General features: G+C 39.7%; 1 protein-coding gene and 1 long non-coding RNA gene across 8 annotated transcripts; both read left to right on the top strand.

The window, feature by feature from the left end:
• LOC117806995 lies at positions 1 to 2,304 on the top strand. Its single transcript, XR_004629849.1, has 3 exons — positions 1 to 74; positions 1,582 to 1,696; positions 1,895 to 2,304. It is a non-coding gene; the product is annotated as an uncharacterized LOC117806995 (long non-coding RNA).
• Positions 2,305 to 9,368: 7,064 nt separating this feature from the next.
• LOC117807175 (type-2 ice-structuring protein-like) lies at positions 9,369 to 21,067 on the top strand. Of its 7 annotated transcripts, none has more exons than XM_034676270.1 (8): positions 9,369 to 9,398; positions 9,763 to 9,828; positions 9,952 to 10,033; positions 10,131 to 10,166; positions 10,385 to 10,488; positions 10,646 to 10,774; positions 10,949 to 11,050; positions 20,651 to 21,067. In XM_034676270.1, exons 1-8 carry the CDS (start codon positions 9,384 to 9,386, stop codon positions 20,723 to 20,725), a joined length of 609 nt encoding a protein of 202 aa, XP_034532161.1. In that variant the 5' UTR covers positions 9,369 to 9,383; the 3' UTR covers positions 20,726 to 21,067. The 7 variants fall into 7 exon arrangements, with proteins under 7 accessions (XP_034532161.1, XP_034532160.1, XP_034532159.1 ...); XM_034676269.1 differs by having other exon boundaries at positions 10,949 to 11,057; positions 20,658 to 21,067; XM_034676268.1 differs by lacking the exon at positions 20,651 to 21,067 and adding an exon at positions 11,215 to 11,631.
• Positions 21,068 to 21,873: the final 806 nt, after the last annotated feature.

Genomic DNA, 21,873 nt, shown 5'->3' with positions numbered 1-21,873 from the left:
AAATAAGAAGTCTGATCAAAGCACAAAGCCATGGGCATCCTGCGGCATGGGTTGGAGGCACTGATAGTTGCAAGGTATATAGTTTATCACTACAAATAAGTCTTTTTGTGTTTCAGTTTGAAGGTTGATTCTTGATTAGAACAGTTGGACGTTCCCTGAGTTTCAGTCACATCAAATGAACAAACAACTCCTCCAGGTTTAACACAAGGTGTGTTGTTAGTCAATGTCCTCTGAAGAGACGAATACATCTTCAGATCTGACGGCTGGAAGAACTGAATCATATCACCTGTTTGTGCTTCTTAAAATCTGAAGTGTCCTAACAAACAGCTTCATAAAGCTCCACAGTGCTTTGTCTCAGTTTTGGTTAGGTGTAGAGACATTTAGATTCAAATCACTTCCTTGAACTTTATAGTCAAAGTCACAGTATCAAGGACTTGTTTGAGGTGTGGAGCTTAGGTGGACATGGTGTAATAAAAACATGGTTGACTGTTTCAGTGTTTGGCTGTTTCCGAAACGGCCTGCTACATACTACTTACTAATGTAGTAGGCAGTAGGTATTGCCTACTACATACTGCGTTTGAATTTAGTCTGTAGTATGACTGTTCTGTTCGATCTGTCATGCAGCATGCTGAGCCAGACTTCGCTGGATTTCCGGTTTCGGAAAGCGGAAGTAAACAACGGCGAAGCCGATAAATAAAAAGCTTATTTAGCATCCATTTATGATTTAAAAAGTTAGGAAGTGGTTTATATGTAATTTGATAACTTTCACAGCACCCAAAAACGGATTTCCTCCCGTCAAAAAATGAGGAAAAAGAAAAAGCAGAACGAGCGCTGTGCATTATGGGAAACAGTACGCAAGGCAGACTGGTCCGATGCACACTGAGATATTTTCCCGAATCAGTAGACATCCGGGGAGTTTTGGCATACTGCAGATTTTGCCTTTGGCTGTTTCCGAAATCGCCTACTCTACTAGCAGTACGTACTGATATGTCCAAAATTCAGTATGTAGTAAGTAGTATGTGAACAAGAGCAAAATCTGCAGTATGCCAAAACTCCCCGGATGTCTACTGATTCGGGAAAATATCTCAGTGTGCATCGGACCAGTCTTCCTCGCGTACTGTTTCCCATAATGCACAGCGCTCGTTCTGCTTTTTCTTTTTCCTCATTTTTTGACGGGAGGAAATCCGTTTTTGGGTGCTGTGAAAGTTATCAAATTACATATAAACCACTTCCTAACTTTTTAAATCATAAATGGATGCTAAATAAGCTTTTTATTTATCGGCTTCGCCGTTGTTTACTTCTGCTTTCCGAAACCGGAAATCCAGCGAAGTCTGGCTCAGCATGCTGCATGACAGATCGAACAGAACAGTCAGACTACAGACTAAATTCAAACGCAGTATGTAGTAGGCAATACCTACTGCCTACTACATTAGTAAGTAGTATGTAGCAGGCGATTTTGGAAACAGCCTTTGAGTCTGATCCATTGAACCTAACCCTCTCTGTACACAGAGCCCTCTGGTGTCTACAGGGATTATTGCAGCAGATGCTGTTTCTGTGTTAATGTCTTTTCCTCTTTTCAAGGAGGGAGTTTGGCGCTGGAGCGATGGTTCCTGTTTCGACTTCACACAGTGGTGCAAGGGAGAGCCAAACAATGGACTGGGGACCAATCAGGACTGCCTGCAGATAAATTACAGCAGTAAATAATCAATCACATTCTATTATTAGTGATGCATATAGAAACAGTTTATTAAGGATGAAAAGGAGCTATGTTTATGAATGTTTTTACCCTCTTTAGTGAATGTGTAAGAACTAACTTACTTACTATGAGTCTAAATCAAAGTATGCACAGTGCCTAACAATATTCTCCTGTGTTCTGTGTTCTTTATATTTACAGGTAACAAGTGCTGGGATGATCTCTGGTGTGACCACTGTCTTCCCTCCGTCTGCTCCAGGAACAAGTAAATCCTGGTCTGACCCTGAGACATGAAGAGGCTGTGAAACACACAAACACAGATCGATGTGTGTTTGAAAAGTCATCTCTCACGACGCCGTCTGTCTCATGTGGAACCTGAGCGCTCTAAATCTCTCTCTTCTCTCTTTTCTGTCGCTGTAACGCTTCATAAGGAAAGATGTGACAAGTGACACAAACAGGAGGTGGATTGTCTCTGAGGCCTTGTGCCCTTAATAAGATCAGACTGAATGTGGAATGGAAAGAACGCTTTCAGCACAACTTTATTCTTTGGTTTGAACTCTTCTTTCTAATCTGAATGCAAAATTAAAAGCTTCAAGCATTGAAAAAACGTCTCTGTGTGTGTGACATGTCATGTGTTCATGAAATATGTCCTGAGGTTATCCTCTTGTCTTGTCTATAAGGTAACAGAGCAGCACTTCTCAGTAGATTAGAGTGTGTTCATGTGAAGCATTATTTGGTCTCACAAGAGTTCAGAGTTCAGACACTGGAACTTGGGTAACTGCATAAACTCATGTCTGAATCTATCATTTAAAAGACTTCAAATATTGTGTGTAGTAGAAGCAAGCTTTCCTGGTAGTGTTCATCCACATTAACTCCAGAGCCTCTGATCACAGACGGTGTATGAGAGGTGGATGCAGCCTCTTGGTTTCTAAAGTTGAATCAGTGTTGAGGTGGCTTTAATCTGCATTCTTTGTAAAGGCCAGCAGGGGGAGACACAACACAACAGAAAGAACTCCTGTTGTTTGGAAGCTGATGGGAAATTGAGTTTACTTCTCTGATGAAGGTGTCACTGGAGCAGATTCCTCTCTCCTCTGCACCGAGGAAAAGTTGAAACATTGGTTTCATGTCACCATGAAACTGTAGATTAAATTAATACTTTGGAGGTTAAACCTTGTAGAGGCAACTGGCGCCGTATAGGCGGGGGGGGGGAAGTTAGGATGATTCTAAGGGCCCATGACTGACAGGGGGCCCGAAAATAATAATTGAAAAAAAGATAAAAATCATAATTAATATTTTATTCAGAATAAAGTCATTTTAAAAAACGGTCCCAATGTCTTCATACAACACGTAGTCAGACAGAAGTTGCACAGAGTGCGCTAAAGGCAGCTAAAAGGTCTGGAAAGACAAAGTCTGGGTCCCAGAAAAGGAGGGAAAGAAAGAAGAGAGAGGAGAGAGAGAAGAAAGGGCGATAGTATGTCCCCCAGTGTTCCTCCAGGAAAGGTTGGTATAGTCTTTGAGTGGTTCAAATCAACCTGTTTGCTAGTTTGATGTCCACAATGAGATGAACTGTTGTAGCTAATTATACTGAATGGGTTTCCCCGCCCTCCCTACCAGACTCAGCAGCTGATATGTCAGCAGGTTCACTGTCTCCCCACAACTCCCCCCAACCCAATGAACAAGAATGTGAGCAATGTAGCATGTCAATTAGCATTATTGAAGGGGGTCTGTGGGAATCTCTTTTTCCTCTCTCTATCTGTACTATTACCAGGGTTCCCACACGTCCTGGAAAACCTGGAAAACCTGGGAAACAGTTGACCAGTTTTCCAGTCCTGGAAAACACCTGGAAAATGGGAGAAAAAGTCAAATGTCCTGGAAAATCACGGATTGTCCTTGAAAATTATTCCAACATGACTGCGTGCGACCCAAGCGAGCCGGACCCTCCCCTGGTGGTGAAGCTTTCAGCAGAGTGTCTGCCCCCTGGTGGCTGGCTGCAGTATAGGTCAAAAAATCCGTCTCCCCCATTCATTAGAATGGAGGAGCAGTCAATATTTAAAAAATAAATACAAGTCGTACGAATGTTTCTCCCATCCGTATGCTGTGGTGATATGTAGTTAGTATTTGACTGTTTTGTGTTCAAGGCCTCTTTTTTCTGAAAAGTTTCTTCTTCGTTGGTTATTAGAGTTTAAAAAACAGGGTTTTACTTCCTGTTTGATTCACAGCCGCCGTAGAGGGAAACTTTAAAGGACACACAGCGTCCTGTGACGTCACGCTGTAGGGCGGAGCTTATTACAGTGGCTTCACAGGCTCTGGCTGCACAATGGCGGCGCCCAGGAGAGGGATTTTTTGGCTTCAGAACCGTACAACGGGAAGAGGCGGAGCAACGCTGTCCATTTTTATTTACAGTCTGTGGTGCGACCTGACAAGGTTAAAAAAAACATCCCTATTCAACATTTGTGGCCATTTTTGTCATTCAGATCTATTTAGGTCAATCAATGCACTGATCCTCTGATTATTACTATTACTTATTAATTTCAGTAAGACAGCTTCCAGAGTCCTCTGCTGGCTCTTTTGTTTTTTTCTTAGCTCATTTTATATTTTGGAGAAAAGAGAAAACTGAGATGAGAGCTGACCATCATTGTTACTTGGTTGCACTAATAAAGTGCTTTTCATCTGTGGTTGCATTATTCTATAATCAATTTGCCATAAGCATGCAAGAGATGATTTCATACATAGCATAACTACACGTCTTTCAATGTAGACTTCCTGAGAGGAACCTATTAGACTATTTAGGAACTAAATTGGGAACTACATTTAGACTGTCATACCAGCTTGATCATCACTGAAAAAGTCCTTGAAATGTCCTGGAAAATGATCTCTGGGAAAGAGTGGGAACCCTGATTACAAAAGCCTCTAAAAACAAAGCTAATGCTATAAGCTACATGAGCTCCAGCCTATAGTCTGGATGCTGGGCAGGTTGAAGCATTGAGTGATTTAGTCTGTTTTAATGTCACAGAGGTTACTCAAATACCACCTGGGTAACACTTTACAATAAGGGTCCCTTAATTAGCGTTAGTTAATGCATTATTAAGCATTAATTAACAGTTTAATAATAGTTTAATAATCGTTAGAATGTATTACCTAACATTAACTAACACATTAGTTAATGCATTAATAAGCAGTTAATTAATGTCCACTGCTCAGAGTTAATTAATACATTATTAAGCATTAATAAAAGTTACAAAACTTAATTAGTTAACCATTAGTGAATGCTTTCTGGACCCTTATTGTAAAGTGTAACACATGTATCCCTTAGGTAACACATTATAAATGCTAAACTGCCTCATAAGCATTACTTAACCATAATTAAGCATTAGTGAATGCTTTCTGGACCCTTATTGTAAAGTGTAACACATGTATCCCTTAGGTAACACATACGCTGAAGCAAAATGAGTTGAAATGTAGTTGAAGCAACACATATAAAGAATTCAACACATTTTTATTTAGAATAAAACAGATAATCACAGACAACATCTCAAGTGGCACAGAGAAGTACGGTGGCCCTGAGAGCTCACAGCACTGCAACTTAAGAAAACACATACAAAAAGACAAAACACAAGCAAATTAAGAAAACATCTTCATCAATTTGACAACACATGCGCAGCATTTAGAAAACGCGATGCAAAGACCACAACACAATACATTAGAAAAACGCGCTGCAAATAGACAGCAACACAACAGAATTGTTTCCAGAGGACACTTAAAATTGACGCACACGCTTGTGCTGATGCTTATGAGGCAGTTTAGCATTTATAATGTGTTACTTAAGTGATGCATGTGTTACACTTTACAATAAGGGTCCAGAAAGCATTCACTAATGGTTAACTAATTAAGTTTTGTAACTTTTATTAATGCTTAATAATGTATTAATTAACTCTGAGCAGTGGACATTAATGAACTGCTTATTAATGCACTAACTACTGTGTTAGTTAATGTTAGGTAATACATTGTAACGATTATTAAACTATTATTAAACTGTTAATTAATGCTTAATAATGCATTAACTAACGCTAATTAAGGGACCCTTATTGTAAAGTGTTACCAATACCTTAAATCAGAGATTTTGATGCTGACTGAATTTTGGGCGTTCCAACAAGGGGCAGTTTGTTTGAGTTGCTTTCACCTCTTAATAATTGTAATTAATAAACTTGAACACAAAGTATCAAATCTAGTGTTGCTGATACAGAACAGCATTATAGATCCATCATTCTGCATGATTCAGTGCTGCTCTTTTCTGTTGTGCATTCATTTTTAAAGACTGTTTTAGCTTTGATGATGTTATTATAAATGGTATATTACAAGACATATATATGGGGCCCAATGTGATATTTTTTCATGGGGCCCAAAATCCCTGGCAGCGCCCCTGTTTATTTGTTACTGATCTCCATGTTTCAGCTGACAACACTGTGAAACAACTAAACTCAACTAATAAGACCTCTAAATGAATTATTTCACATCTTTTCAAAATAAAAGTTTGTTTTCACCTGTACCTCTTGTGTCATGGCCTGAGAGCAGGATTGGGACATATGTAACTGACTGTTGCATTGTGTCCCTTTCAGAATCTGTTGTCTTTCTTGTCAGCTCTGTGGATATGTGATGCTGTTTATTGAGCTGCAGGCTATTTCAGCTTGTTTCACAGCCTCTCCTGTTGGTTGTATCTAGGTTGAATTATATAGTTGTTGTCTTTTTGGCAAAAGTGGAATTGAAATAAAATGATTGCACTGAAAACAGTCATACCGTTTTGCAGCTGCTAGCCTGCAGTGCATTCTGGTTCATGCATGTAATGTTGTTGAGGAACAGGACACAAATGGGAAGGAGCTTTCTGCCATTACACTCCAACATAAAACACCCCTGCAATTGTTTGTGTGTGTGGGTACATGTGCACTGAACTGATGGATTTCCTGCTCCTAGTTTGTTGTTTTAGTTTGACAGCTGGAGCAGATATTCTTGACATATTCCATTTTTTAACAGTCTCATATTTTATGTTTTCATAACTCTTTGAAAGTTTGTGCTCCCGTCTTAGACTGAGCATCAGTGCCACCTAAAACCAGATCTTTATTTGAGCTTGGAAGTTTCTTAATCAAGATTAAGGATCATTTCTTGAGTTAATGCATGGAGCTGAATGCTGCTGATTCATTTGTTGATTCCTTCTTCTCAGCTTGCTTTTAGTGAAATTTTTTAAGGCTGCTGTCTTATTATCCAGCTAAAGAGGTCTGTATCTCAGTGAGGATTCATTGAAAACAAATACATTTAAAAGCAAATGTTAAAATCACAAGTATTCTGAGTTGTTGAATTGGATCAAAGTAGACTTAACCCAACAAAGTGGCTCTTAAGCTTGGATCACTGGTTTCAGCTGACAACACTGAAACAACTAAACTCAACTAATAAGACCTCTAAATGAATTATTTCACATCTTTTCAAAATAAAAGTTTGTTTTCACCTGTACCTCTTGTGTCATAGCCTGAGAGCAGGATTGGGACATATGTAACTGACTGTTGCATTGTGTCTCTTTCAGAATGACTTGTTGATATATTCATCATGATATGAAGGTGATCTTGCTCAATCACTTTAACTGTTTTGTTAAAAAGTACTTGGCATGTTGCAAAATCCTCCAAGAAGGACTTCTGACTCTATTTTGTTTTGTTTTTTTATATTGAAGAGTTAAAAGAATGAAGATCATCTTTTAAATAATTCAATGAAATAGTTTTTTGTTTAGAAAATTCTTTCTACTAACAGGAATTAATCTAAAATCATCCCAGCAAAGAGTGCTGCCTTCAGTCCATTCATTCTCCCCTTAACACAGACAGGTTGGATAGATCCAAAGTTACCTTTCTCTATAACAGTTACAGCTCTAAACACGTGCTAATGCAAAAATTCACACAATGCATTTTCTGTAAACTACCAAAGCAGCAAAACACTGTCTTTGTGAAAAACACATTTTGTTAAAAATGTACCTTTCTTTTGGTTTTCAGACAAAGACTGACGTGCTCCACTCAAAGAAGTTCTCCAAAACACTGTTTCACAGCCTCTCCTGTTGGTTGTATCTAGGTTGAATTATATAGTTGTTGTCTTTTTGGCAAAAGTGGAATTGAAATAAAATGATTGCACTGAAAACAGTCATACCGTTTTGCAGCTGCTAGCCTGCAGTGCATTCTGGTTCATGCATGCAATGTTGTTGAGGAACAGGACACAAATGGGAAGGAGCTTTCTGCCATTACACTCCAACATAAAACACCCCTGCAATTGTTTGTGTGTGTGGGTACATGTGCACTGAACTGATGGATTTCCTGCTCCTAGTTTGTTGTTTTGGTTTGACAGCTGGAGCAGATATTCTTGACATATTCCATTTTTCAACAGTCTCTTATTTTATGTTTGTTACGGTGTGAGGGTGAACCCAAAAGCAGCACATTGGAGCTCAGAGGAAACAACAGGTAACAGTCTTGACTAACCGGGTAAAACAAAGTCTTATGTGATGCTGGATCTCAGCAGGAATGCTGTGCAGCTTCTCAGGCGGTGAGGTGGTGAAGGCACGCCGAGCCACTGTGTGGAGGAACAGGCTGGAAACAGACGAGGAGCAGGTAAGAGTCTTGGTCAGGGACAGAAGGCTGAGGTAGTTACCAGGTCAAGGACAGAAGGCTGAGGTAGTTACCAGGTCAAGGACAGAAGGCTGAGGTAGTTACCAGGTCAAGGACAGAAGGCTGAGGTAGTTACCAGGTCAAGAACAGAAGGCTGAGGTAGTTACCAGGTCAAGGACAGAAGGCTGAGGTAGTTACCAGGTCAAGAACAGAAGGCTGAGGTAGTTACCAGGTCAAGGACAGAAGGCTGAGGTAGTTACCAGGTCAAGGACAGAAGGCTGAGGTAGTTACCAGGGCAGACACAAGGGAGGAAGGAAGGTCAGGGACAGGCAGGGTCCCCACAAAATGTTTTAAGGCTGCTGTCTTGTTATTCAGCTAAAGAGGTCTGTATCTCAGTGAGGATTCATTGAAAACAAACATTTAAAAGCAAATGTTAAAATCACAAGTATTCTGAGTTGTTGAATTGGATCAAAATAGGCTTAACCCAACAAAGTGGCCCTTAAGCTTGGATCACTCAGGTTGCTCAGGACACTGAGTGTCTGATGATGTTGTTTCTTTCCATATTTGGTAATCTTGTGTTCAGTTCCTTGTTTTTGAACAGATGATGAAGTAAAAAGTTGTATATAAGAGCCGTTGCTTGTTGCATAGATCCAAAGTTACCTTTCTCTATAACAATTACAGCTCTAAACACGTGCTAATGCAAAAATTCACACAATACATTTTCTGTAAACTACCAAAGCAGCAAAACACTGTCTTTGTGAAAAACACATTTTGTTAAAAATGTTCCTTTCTTTTGGTTTTCAGACAAAGACTGACGTGCTCCACTCAAAGAAGTTCTGAAAAACCCTCCAGGCTGACCTAAAGAACATCTATATATGTGTGTATGGCATCACTGCTATAAGTCACTCTTTCTGTAAACAACTCCAAAAACATTTTGGTTTGAGTTTCACATTTGATGTTTTTAAAGCTTGATATTTTCTACTCCAGGAAAAGTGTCATATTTATTTCAGAACAAGTAAACTCCAAAGATAACTGCCAGTGTGTGCTTTACATGCAACATGAAACAGCTGCAGGTGACGGACTCAAACCAGTCAAACCAACAGAAGCTTTGGTTGCACATGTTAAAAGCAGAATATTCATTTGTTCTATTTCACACACTGTGATTGTCTGAAAGTTGGAATAACTCTGAGTTGTTGAATTGGACCAAAACAGGCTTAAACTAAGCTTGGATCCCTGCACATCTCAAACTCTCTTCTTCTCATCTCTCTGATATGATTTTATTTGATAATACAGTCTTGTTCAGGTTGTTCAGGACACTGAGTGTGTGATGATGTTGTATCTGTGTCCATATTTGGTAATCTTGTGTCCAGTTCCTTGTTCTTTAACAGATGATGAGATAAAAAGTTGTATATAAGAGACGTTGCTTCTCTGGTTCAGTACCCCAACACAGGAAAGTTGAAGCTCCACCCCGAAGAAGAAGAAGAAGAAGAAGAAGAAGAGAAGGTGATTCAGCAGAAAATCTGAGTCCAGCTGTCTTATCATCTTCACTTTCCCTGCAGTCACTGTAGGTGATCTGTTCCCCAACAGCAGCATCCGTGACACTTCTGCTTCTGTTTGACTCTTTAGGCTCATCTCATCAACTTCACAATGAAGATCCTGGCTGTGTCTGCTCTCCTCTGTGCCATGATGGCTCTGACTACTGCTGCTGGTGAGTATATCACATATAGAGAGAGTGTTACAGTCTTATGGATGTGTGTGATATCAGAAACAAATCAGGTCAATAACTCAAGTGTCAAACTTTCTAGCTGTTCCAGAGGAAGAACCTGAAGTTGAAGAAGCAGGTCAGTTCATCTCTGATAAAAGCTGTGCCTAATGTTTAATATGAAACTCTAAGTTGTTCTTATGCTACAGAATGATGTTATGTGTTATATGTATATGTTGTTGTGTTATGTGTTATATATTGTTTGATGTAATGTGGAGTTCATTTCTGTTTTCTTTTTCCTCTTCCTAGATGAAATATCTTTAACATTACTCATTATTCTTTCATTGCGTTCTTCAGAAGGACTTCAAGTTGTGAAGAGGTCAAGCCTTCAGGGTTGGTCTCAGATCGGCAACCGCTATTTCCGCTACGTCACCAGAGCCATGACTTGGGCTGAAGCTGAGGTATGAGATGATTTACATGAGCTGCAGAAAGCTTCTGAGTTAAGTTATGTCTGTTTGTGTGAACTAGCATGACAGGAAACTTTATGTTCTTTATGCTTAGGTTTTTACTCCCTTAGTATCCTCTCATTACTCATGTCTTTCTTTTCCTTCACTTCAGAGACACTGCATCTCTCTGGGTGGACATCTGGCATCTGTTCATTCATTCTCGGAGTACAACCAGATCAGAGCCCAGATAACACCCAGTCATGATCCAAAGGCATGGCTTGGAGGCACTGATATTCAAATGGTATGTCATCTGTCATTGGTGTTTCAGTTTGAAGGTTGATCTCTGAAAGAGACCCCTTTACTGTCCGTGTGCAGGCTGGAACCTAACCCTCTCTGTACACAGAGCCCTCTGGTGTCTACAGGGATTATTTCAGCAGATGCTGTTTCTGTGTTAATGTCTCTTTCTGTTTTCCAGGAGGGAGTTTGGCGTTGGAGCGATGGTTCCAATTTGTACTTCAGTTTCTGGTGCTCAGGAGAGCCAAACAATGGAGGAAATCAGGACTGTCTGCAAATGAGTTTCAGCGGTAAATAATGAATCACATTATTTTAATAGTGGTGATAAAGAAAAAGTTCATGAAGGATGGAATATTCCTAATTATTTTGGTCAGTTTCAGTAACTTCTACTCTAAATCAAAGTATGCACAGTGCCTAACAATATTCTCCTGTGCTGTGTTTCTAATATTTACAGAGCATAAGTGCTGGGATGATCTTCAGTGTGACCACCGTCTTCCCTCCGTCTGCTCCAGGAACAAGTAAATCCTGGTCTGACCCTGAGACATGAAGAGGCTGTGAAACACACAAACACAGATCGATGTGTGTTTGAACAGTCATCTGTCACGACGCCCTCAGTCTCATGTGGAACCTGAGCGCTCTAAATCTCTCTCTTCTCTCTTTTCTGTCGCTGTAACGCTTCATAAGGAAAGATGTGACAAGTGACACAAACAGGAGGTGGATTGTCTCTGAGGCCTTGTGCCCTTAATAAGATCAGACTGAATGTGGAATGGAAAGAACGCTTTAAGCACAACTTTATTCTTTGGTTTGAACTCTTCTTTCTAATCTGAATGCAAAATTAAAAGCTTCAAGCATTGAAAAAACGTCTCTGTGTGTGACATGTCATGTGTTCATGAAATATGTCCTGAGGTTATCCTCTTGTCTTGTCTATAAGGTAACAGAGCAGCACTTCTCAGTAGATTAGAGTGTGTTCATGTGAAGCATTATTTGGTCTCACAAGAGTTCAGAGTTCAGACACTGGAACTTGGGTAACTGCATAAACTCATGTCTGAATCTATCATTTAAAAGACTTCAAATATTGTGTGTAGTAGAAGCAAGCTTTCCTGGTAGTGTTCATCCACATTAACTCCAGAGCCTCTGATCACAGACGGTGTATGAGAGGTGGATGCAGCCTCTTGGTTTCTAAAGTTGAATCAGTGTTGAGGTGGCTTTAATCTGCATTCTTTGTAAAGGCCAGCAGGGGGAGACACAACACAACAGAAAGAACTCCTGTTGTTTGGAAGCTGATGGGAAATTGAGTTTACTTCTCTGATGAAGGTGTCACTGGAGCAGATTCCTCTCTCCTCTGCACCGAGGAAAAGTTGAAACATTGGTTTCATGTCACCATGAAACTGTAGATTAAAATAATACTTTGGAGGTTAAACCTTGTAGAGGCAACTGGCGCCGTATAGGCGGGGGGGGGGGAAGTTAGGATGATTCTAAGGGCCCATGACTGACAGGGGGCCCGAAAATAATAATTGAAAAAAAGATAAAAATCATAATTAATATTTTATTCAGAATAAAGTCATTTTAAAAAACGGTCCCAATGTCTTCATACAACACGTAGTCAGACAGAAGTTGCACAGAGTGCGCTAAAGGCAGCTAAAAGGTCTGGAAAGACAAAGTCTGGGTCCCAGAAAAGGAGGGAAAGAAAGAAGAGAGAGGAGAGAGAGAAGAAAGGGCGACAGTATGTCCCCCAGTGTTCCTCCAGGAAAGGTTGGTATAGTCTTTGAGTGGTTCAAATCAACCTGTAGCTAGTTTGATGTCCACAATGAGATGAACTACGTTGTAGCTAATTATACTGAATGGGTTTCCCCGCCCTCCCTACCAGACTCAGCAGCTGATATGTCAGCAGGTTCACTGTCTCCCCACAACTCCCCCCAACCCAATGAACAAGAATGTGAGCAATGTAGCATGTCAATTAGCATTATTGAAGGGGGTCTGTGGGAATCTCTTTTTCCTCTCTCTATCTGTACTATTACCAGGGTTCCCACACGTCCTGGAAAACCTGGAAAACCTGGGAAACAGTTGACCAGTTTTCCAGTCCTGGAAAACACCTGGAAAATGGGAGAAAAAGTCAAATGTCCTGGAAAATCACGGATTGTCCTTGAAAATTATTCCAACATGACTGCGTGCGACCCAAGCGAGCCGGACCCTCCCCTGGTGGTGAAGCTTTCAGCAGAGTGTCTGCCCCCTGGTGGCTGGCTGCAGTATAGGTCAAAAAATCCGTCTCCCCCATTCATTAGAATGGAGGAGCAGTCAATATTTAAAAAATAAATACAAGTCGTACGAATGTTTCTCCCATCCGTATGCTGTGGTGATATGTAGTTAGTATTTGACTGTTTTGTGTTCAAGGCCTCTTTTTCCTGAAAAGTTTCTTCTTCGTTGGTTATTAGAGTTTAAAAAACAGGGTTTTACTTCCTGTTTGATTCACAGCCGCCGTAGAGGGAAACTTTAAAGGACACACAGCGTCCTGTGACGTCACGCTGTAGGGCGGAGCTTATTACAGTGGCTTCACAGGCTCTGGCTGCACAATGGCGGCGCCCAGGAGAGGGATTTTTTGGCTTCAGAACCGTACAACGGGAAGAGGCGGAGCAACGCTGTCCATTTTTATTTACAGTCTGTGGTGCGACCTGACAAGGTTAAAAAAAACATCCCTATTCAACATTTGTGGCCATTTTTGTCATTCAGATCTATTTAGGTCAATCAATGCACTGATCCTCTGATTATTACTATTACTTATTAATTTCAGTAAGACAGCTTCCAGAGTCCTCTGCTGGCTCTTTTGTTTTTTTCTTAGCTCATTTTATATTTTGGAGAAAAGAGAAAACTGAGATGAGAGCTGACCATCATTGTTACTTGGTTGCACTAATAAAGTGCTTTTCATCTGTGGTTGCATTATTCTATAATCAATTTGCCATAAGCATGCAAGAGATGATTTCATACATAGCCATAAACTACACGTCTTTCAATGTAGACTTCCTGAGAGGAACCTATTAGACTATTTAGGAACTAAATTGGGAACTACATTTAGACTGTCATACCAGCTTGATCATCACTGAAAAAGTCCTTGAAATGTCCTGGAAAATGATCTCTGGGAAAGAGTGGGAACCCTGATTACAAAAGCCTCTAAAAACAAAGCTAATGCTATAAGCTACATGAGCTCCAGCCTATAGTCTGGATGCTGGGCAGGTTGAAGCATTGAGTGATTTAGTCTGTTTTAATGTCACAGAGGTTACTCAAATACCACCTGGGTAACACTTTACAATAAGGGTCCCTTAATTAGCGTTAGTTAATGCATTATTAAGCATTAATTAACAGTTTAATAATAGTTTAATAATCGTTAGAATGTATTACCTAACATTAACTAACACATTAGTTAATGCATTAATAAGCAGTTAATTAATGTCCACTGCTCAGAGTTAATTAATACATTATTAAGCATTAATAAAAGTTACAAAACTTAATTAGTTAACCATTAGTGAATGCTTTCTGGACCCTTATTGTAAAGTGTAACACATGTATCCCTTAGGTAACACATTATAAATGCTAAACTGCCTCATAAGCATTACATAACCATAATTAAGCATTAGTGAATGCTTTTTGGACCCTTATTGTAAAGTGTAACACATGTATCCCTTAGGTAACACATACGCTGAAGCAAAATGAGTTGAAATGTAGTTGAAGCAACACATATAAAGAATTCAACACATTTTATTTAGAATAAAACAGATAATCACAGACAACATCTCAAGTGGCACAGAGAAGTACGGTGGCCCTGAGAGCTCACAGCACTGCAACTTAAGAAAACACATACAAAAAGACAAAACACAAGCAAATTAAGAAAACATCTTCATCAATTTGACAACACATGCGCAGCATTTAGAAAACGCGATGCAAAGACCACAGCACAATACATTAGAAAAACGCGCTGCAAATAGACAGCAACACAACAGAAGTGTTTCCAGAGGACACTTAAAAGTGATGCACACGCTTATGCTTATGCTTATGAGGCAGTTTAGCATTTATAATGTGTTACTTAAGTGATGCATGTGTTACACTTTACAATAAGGGTCCAGAAAGCATTCACTAATGGTTAACTAATTAAGTTTTGTAACTTTTATTAATGCTTTACAATGTATTAATTAACTCTGAGCAGTGGACATTAATTAACTGCTTATTAATGCATTAACTAATGTGTTAGTTAATGTTAGGTAATACATTGTAACGATTATTAAACTATTATTAAACTGTTAATTAATGCTTAATAATGCATTAACTAACGCTAATTAAGGGACCCTTATTGTAAAGTGTTACCAATACCTTAAATCAGAGATTTTGATGCTGACTGAATTTTGGGCGTTCCAACAAGGGGCAGTTTGTTTGAGTTGCTTTCACCTCTTAATAATTGTAATTAATAAACTTGAACACAAAGTATCAAATCTAGTGTTGCTGATACAGAACAGCATTATAGATCCATCATTCTGCATGATTCAGTGCTGCTCTTTTCTGTTGTGCATTCATTTTTAAAGACTGTTTTAGCTTTGATGATGTTATTATAAATGGTATATTACAAGACATATATATGGGGCCCAATGTGATATTTTTTCATGGGGCCCAAAATCCCTGGCAGCGCCCCTGTTTATTTGTTACTGATCTCCATGTTTCAGCTGACAACACTGTGAAACAACTAAACTCAACTAATAAGACCTCTAATGAATTATTTCACATCTTTTCAAAATAAAAGTTTGTTTTCACCTGTACCTCTTGTGTCATGGCCTGAGAGCAGGATTGGGACATATGTAACTGACTGTTGCATTGTGTCCCTTTCAGAATCTGTTGTCTTTCTTGTCAGCTCTGTGGATATGTGATGCTGTTTATTGAGCTGCAGGCTATTTCAGCTTGTTTCACAGCCTCTCCTGTTGGTTGTATCTAGGTTGAATTATATAGTTGTTGTCTTTTTGGCAAAAGTGGAATTGAAATAAAATGATTGCACTGAAAACAGTCATACCGTTTTGCAGCTGCTAGCCTGCAGTGCATTCTGGTTCATGCATGTAATGTTGTTGAGGAACAGGACACAAATGGGAAGGAGCTTTCTGCCATTACACTCCAACATAAAACACCCCTGCAATTGTTTGTGTGTGTGGGTACATGTGCACTGAACTGATGGATTTCCTGCTCCTAGTTTGTTGTTTTGGTTTGACAGCTGGAGCAGATATTCTTGACATATTCCATTTTTTAACAGTCTCTTATTTTATGTTTTCATAACTCTTTGAAAGTTTGTGCTCCCGTCTTAGACTGAGCATCAGTGTCACCTAAAACCAGATCTTTATTTGAGCTTGGAAGTTTCTTAATCAAGATTAAGGATCATTTCTTGAGTTAATGCATGGAGCTGAATGCTGCTGATTCATTTGTTGATTCCTTCTTCTCAGCTTGCTTTTAGTGAAATGTTTTAAGGCTGCTGTCTTATTATCCAGCTAAAGAGGTCTGTATCTCAGTGAGGATTCATTGAAAACAAATACATTTAAAAGCAAATGTTAAAATCACAAGTATTCTGAGTTGTTGAATTGGATCAAAGTAGACTTAACCCAACAAAGTGGCTCTTAAGCTTGGATCACTGGATGGTTTCAGCTGACAACACTGAAACAACTAAACTCAACTAATAAGACCTCTAAATGAATTATTTCACATCTTTTCAAAATAAAAGTTTGTTTTCACCTGTACCTCTTGTGTCATAGCCTGAGAGCAGGATTGGGACATATGTAACTGACTGTTGCATTGTGTCCCTTTCAGAATGACTTGTTGATATATTCATCATGATATGAAGGTGATCTTGCTCAATCACTTTAACTGTTTTGTTAAAAAGTACTTGGCATGTTGCAAAATCCTCCAAGAAGGACTTCTGATTCTATTTTGTTTTGTTTTTTTATATTGAAGAGTTAAAAGAATGAAGATCATCTTTTAAATAATTCAATGAAATAGTTTTTTGTTTAGAAAATTCTTTCTACTAACAGGAATTAATCTAAAATCATCCCAGCAAAGAGTGCTGCCTTCAGTCCATTCATTCTCCCCTTAACACAGACAGGTTGGATAGATCCAAAGTTACCTTTCTCTATAACAATTACAGCTCTAAACACGTGCTAATGCAAAAATTCACACAATGCATTTTCTGTAAACTACCAAAGCAGCAAAACACTGTCTTTGTGAAAAACACATTTTGTTAAAAATGTACCTTTCTTTTGGTTTTCAGACAAAGACTGACGTGCTCCACTCAAAGAAGTTCTCCAAAACACTGTTTCACAGCCTCTCCTGTTGGTTGTATCTAGGTTGAATTATATAGTTGTTGTCTGTTTGGCAAAAGTGGAATTGAAATAAAATGATTGCACTGAAAACAGTCATACCGTTTTGCAGCTGCTAGCCTGCAGTGCATTCTGGTTCATGCATGCAATGTTGTTGAGGAACAGGACACAAATGGGAAGGAGCTTTCTGCCATTACACTCCAACATAAAACACCCCTGCAATTGTTTGTGTGTGTGGGTACATGTGCACTGAACTGATGGATTTCCTGCTCCTAGTTTGTTGTTTTGGTTTGACAGCTGGAGCAGATATTCTTGACATATTCCATTTTTCAGCAGTCTCTTATTTTATGTTTGTTACGGTGTGAGGGTGAACCCAAAAGCAGCACATTGGAGCTCAGAGGAAACAACAGGTAACAGTCTTGACTAACCGGGTAAAACAAAGTCTTATGTGATGCTGGATCTCAGCAGGAATGCTGTGCAGCTTCTCAGGCGGTGAGGTGGTGAAGGCGCGCCGAGCCGCTGTGTGGAGGAACAGGCTGGAAACAGACGAGGAGCAGGTAAGAGTCTTGGTCAGGGACAGAAGGCTGAGGTAGTTACCAGGTCAAGAACAGAAGGCTGAGGTAGTTACCAGGTCAAGGACAGAAGGCTGAGGTAGTTACCAGGTCAAGGACAGAAGGCTGAGGTAGTTACCAGGTCAAGGACAGAAGGCTGAGGTAGTTACCAGGTCAAGGACAGAAGGCTGAGGTAGTTACCAGGTCAAGGACAGAAGGCTGAGGTAGTTACCAGGTCAAGGACAGAAGGGTGAGGTAGTTACCAGGTCAAGGACAGAAGGCTGAGGTAGTTACCAGGTCAAGGACAGAAGGCTGAGGTAGTTACCAGGTCAAGAACAGAAGGCTGAGGTAGTTACCAGGTCAAGGACAGAAGGCTGAGGTAGTTACCAGGGCAGACACAAGGGAGGAAGGAAGGTCAGGGACAGGCAGGGTCCCCACAAAATGTTTTACGGCTGCTGTCTTATTATTCAGCTAAAGAAGTCTGTATCTCAGTGAGGATTCATTGAAAACAAACATTTAAAAGCAAATGTTAAAATCACAAGTATTCTGAGTTGTTGAATTGGATCAAAATAGGCTTAACCCAACAAAGTGGCCCTTAAGCTTGGATCACTCAGGTTGCTCAGGACACTGAGTGTCTGATGATGTTGTTTCTTTCCATATTTGGTAATCTTGTGTTCAGTTCCTTGTTTTTGAACAGATGATGAAGTAAAAAGTTGTATATAAGAGCCGTTGCTTGTTGCATAGATCCAAAGTTACCTTTCTCTATAACAATTACAGCTCTAAACACGTGCTAATGCAAAAATTCACACAATACATTTTCTGTAAACTACCAAAGCAGCAAAACACTGTCTTTGTGAAAAACACATTTTGTTAAAAATGTTCCTTTCTTTTGGTTTTCAGACAAAGACTGATGTGCTCCACTCAAAGAAGTTCTGAAAAACCCTCCAGGCTGACCTAAAGAACATCTATATATGTGTGTATGGCATCACTGCTATAAGTCACTCTTTCTGTAAACAACTCCAAAAACATTTTGGTTTGAGTTTCACATTTGATGTTTTTGAAGCTTGATATTTTCTACTCCAGGAAAAGTGTCATATTTATTTCAGAACAAGTAAACTCCAAAGATAACTGCCAGTGTGTGCTTTACATGCAACATGAAACAGCTGCAGGTGACGGACTCAAACCAGTCAAACCAACAGAAGCTTTGGTTGCACATGTTAAAAGCAGAATATTCATTTGTTCTATTTCACACACTGTGATTGTCTGAAAGTTGGAATAACTCTGAGTTGTTGAATTGGACCAAAACAGGCTTAAACTAAGCTTGGATCCCTGCACATCTCAAACTCTCTTCTTCTCATCTCTCTGATATGATTTTATTTGATAATACAGTCTTGTTCAGGTTGTTCAGGACACTGAGTGTGTGATGATGTTGTATCTGTGTCCATATTTGGTAATCTTGTGTCCAGTTCCTTGTTCTTTAACAGATGATGAGATAAAAAGTTGTATATAAGAGACGTTGCTTCTCTGGTTCAGTACCCCAACACAGGAAAGTTGAAGCTCCACCGAGAAGAAGAAGAAGAAGAAGAAGAAGGTGATTCAGCAGAAAATCTGAGTCCAGCTGTCTTATCATCTTCACTTTCCCTGCAGTCACTGTAGGTGATCTGTTCCCCAACAGCAGCATCCGTGACACTTCTGCTTCTGTTTGACTCTTTAGGCTCATCTCATCAACTTCACAATGAAGATCCTGGCTGTGTCTGCTCTCCTCTGTGCCATGATGGCTCTGACTACTGCTGCTGGTGAGTATATCACATATAGAGAGTGTTACAGTCTTATGGATGTGTGTGATATCAGAAACAAATCAGGTCAATAACTCAAGTGTCAAACTTTCTAGCTGTTCCAGAGGCAGAACCTGAAGTTGAAGAAGCAGGTCAGTTCATCTCTGATAAAAGCTGTGCCTAATGTTTAATATGAAACTCTAAGTTGTTCTTATGCTACAGAATGATGTTATGTGTTATATGTATATGTTGTTGTGTTATGTGTTATATATTGTTTGATGTAATGTGGAGTTCATTTCTGTTTTCTTTTTCCTCTTCCTAGATGAAATATCTTTAACATTACTCATTATTCTTTCATTGCGTTCTTCAGAAGGACTTCAAGTTGTGAAGAGGTCAAGCCTTCAGGGTTGGTCTCAGATCGGCAACCGCTATTTCCGCTACGTCACCAGAGCCATGACTTGGGCTGAAGCTGAGGTATGAGATGATTTACATGAGCTGCAGAAAGCTTCTGAGTTAAGTTATGTCTGTTTGTGTGAACTAGCATGACAGGAAACTTTATGTTCTTTATGCTTAGGTTTTTACTCCCTTAGTATCCTCTCATTACTCATGTCTTTCTTTTCCTTCACTTCAGAGACACTGCATCTCTCTGGGTGGACATCTGGCATCTGTTCATTCATTCTCGGAGTACAACCAGATCAGAGCCCAGATAACACCCAGTCATGATCCAAAGGCATGGCTTGGAGGCACTGATATTCAAATGGTATGTCATCTGTCACCAGAGAGAAGTGTTTTTGGTGTTTCAGTTTGAAGGTTGATCTCTGAAAGAGACCCCTTTACTGTCCGTGTGCAGGCTGGAACCTAACCCTCTCTGTACACAGAGCCCTCTGGTGTCTACAGGGATTATTTCAGCAGATGCTGTTTCTGTGTTAATGTCTCTTTCTGTTTTTCAGGAGGGAGTTTGGCGTTGGAGCGATGGTTCCAATTTGTACTTCAGTTTCTGGTGCTCAGGAGAGCCAAACAATGGAGGGGGGTTAAATCAGGACTGTCTGCAAATGAGTTATACTGGTAAATAATGAATCACATTATTTTAATAGTGGTGATAAAGAAAAAGTTCATGAAGGATGGAATATTCCTAATTATTTTGGTCAGTTTCAGTAACTTCTACTCTAAATCAAAGTATGCACAGTGCCTCACAATATTCTCCTGTCCTGTGTTTCTAATATTTACAGAGCATAACTGCTGGGATGATCTTCAGTGTGACCACCGTCTTCCCTCCGTCTGCTCCAGGAACAAGTAAATCCTGGTCTGACCCTGAGACATGAAGAGGCTGTGAAACACACAAACACAGATCGATGTGTGTTTGAAAAGTCATCTCTCACGACGCCGTCAGTCTCATGTGGAACCTGAGCGCTCTAAATCTCTCTCTTCTCTCTTTTCTGTCGCTGTAACGCTTCATAAGGAAAGATGTGACAAGTGACACAAACAGGAGGTGGATTGTCTCTGAGGCCTTGTGCCCTTAATAAGATCAGACTGAATGTGGAATGGAAAGAACGCTTTAAGCACAACTTTATTCTTTGGTTTGAACTCTTCTTTCTAATCTGAATGCAAAATTAAAAGCTTCAAGCATTGAAAAAACGTCTCTGTGTGTGTGACATGTCATGTGTTCATGAAATATGTCCTGAGGTTATCCTCTTGTCTTGTCTATAAGGTAACAGAGCAGCACTTCTCAGTAGATTAGAGTGTGTTCATGTGAAGCATTATTTGGTCTCACAAGAGTTCAGAGTTCAGACACTGGAACTTGGGTAACTGCATAAACTCATGTCTGAATCTATCATTTAAAAGACTTCAAATATTGTGTGTAGTAGAAGCAAGCTTTCCTGGTAGTGTTCATCCACATTAACTCCAGAGCCTCTTCTCACAGACGGTGTATGAGAGGTGGATGCAGCCTCTTGGTTTCTAAAGTTGAATCAGTGTTGAGGTGGCTTTAATCTGCATTCTTTGTAAAGGCCAGCAGGGGGAGACACAACACAACAGAAAGAACTCCTGTTGTTTGGTAGCTGAGCTTTGCTGGTATTATTATTCATGCCATATTTTTATATAAAGTATAAACTTCTATATTCTGACTTTTATTCTGATTGTCCTTATTAGTAGGCTATGATGCATGAAAAATAAATTAGTGTTAGGGGACAATACACATCAAGACGACGCATAGCAACGATGTTGTGAAACGACACATCAAGATGACGTTGTCAAAGACACATAGTAACTACACATCAAGACAACCAATAGCAACAACACAGCAACAACACGTAGCAACAACGCATAGCAACAACGCATAGCAACAACACATCAAGACGACACATCAAGACGACGTAAAGATGCTGTCAAACAAGACGTTATTAGACATTTCCAAACTACACATCAAGACAACAAACCATAACACAC

Source organism: Notolabrus celidotus, chromosome 23, assembly GCF_009762535.1.
Source record: "Notolabrus celidotus isolate fNotCel1 chromosome 23, fNotCel1.pri, whole genome shotgun sequence".
Taxonomy (NCBI): domain Eukaryota; kingdom Metazoa; phylum Chordata; class Actinopteri; order Labriformes; family Labridae; genus Notolabrus; species Notolabrus celidotus.
This window is presented reverse-complemented; position numbering and strand designations above follow the sequence as displayed.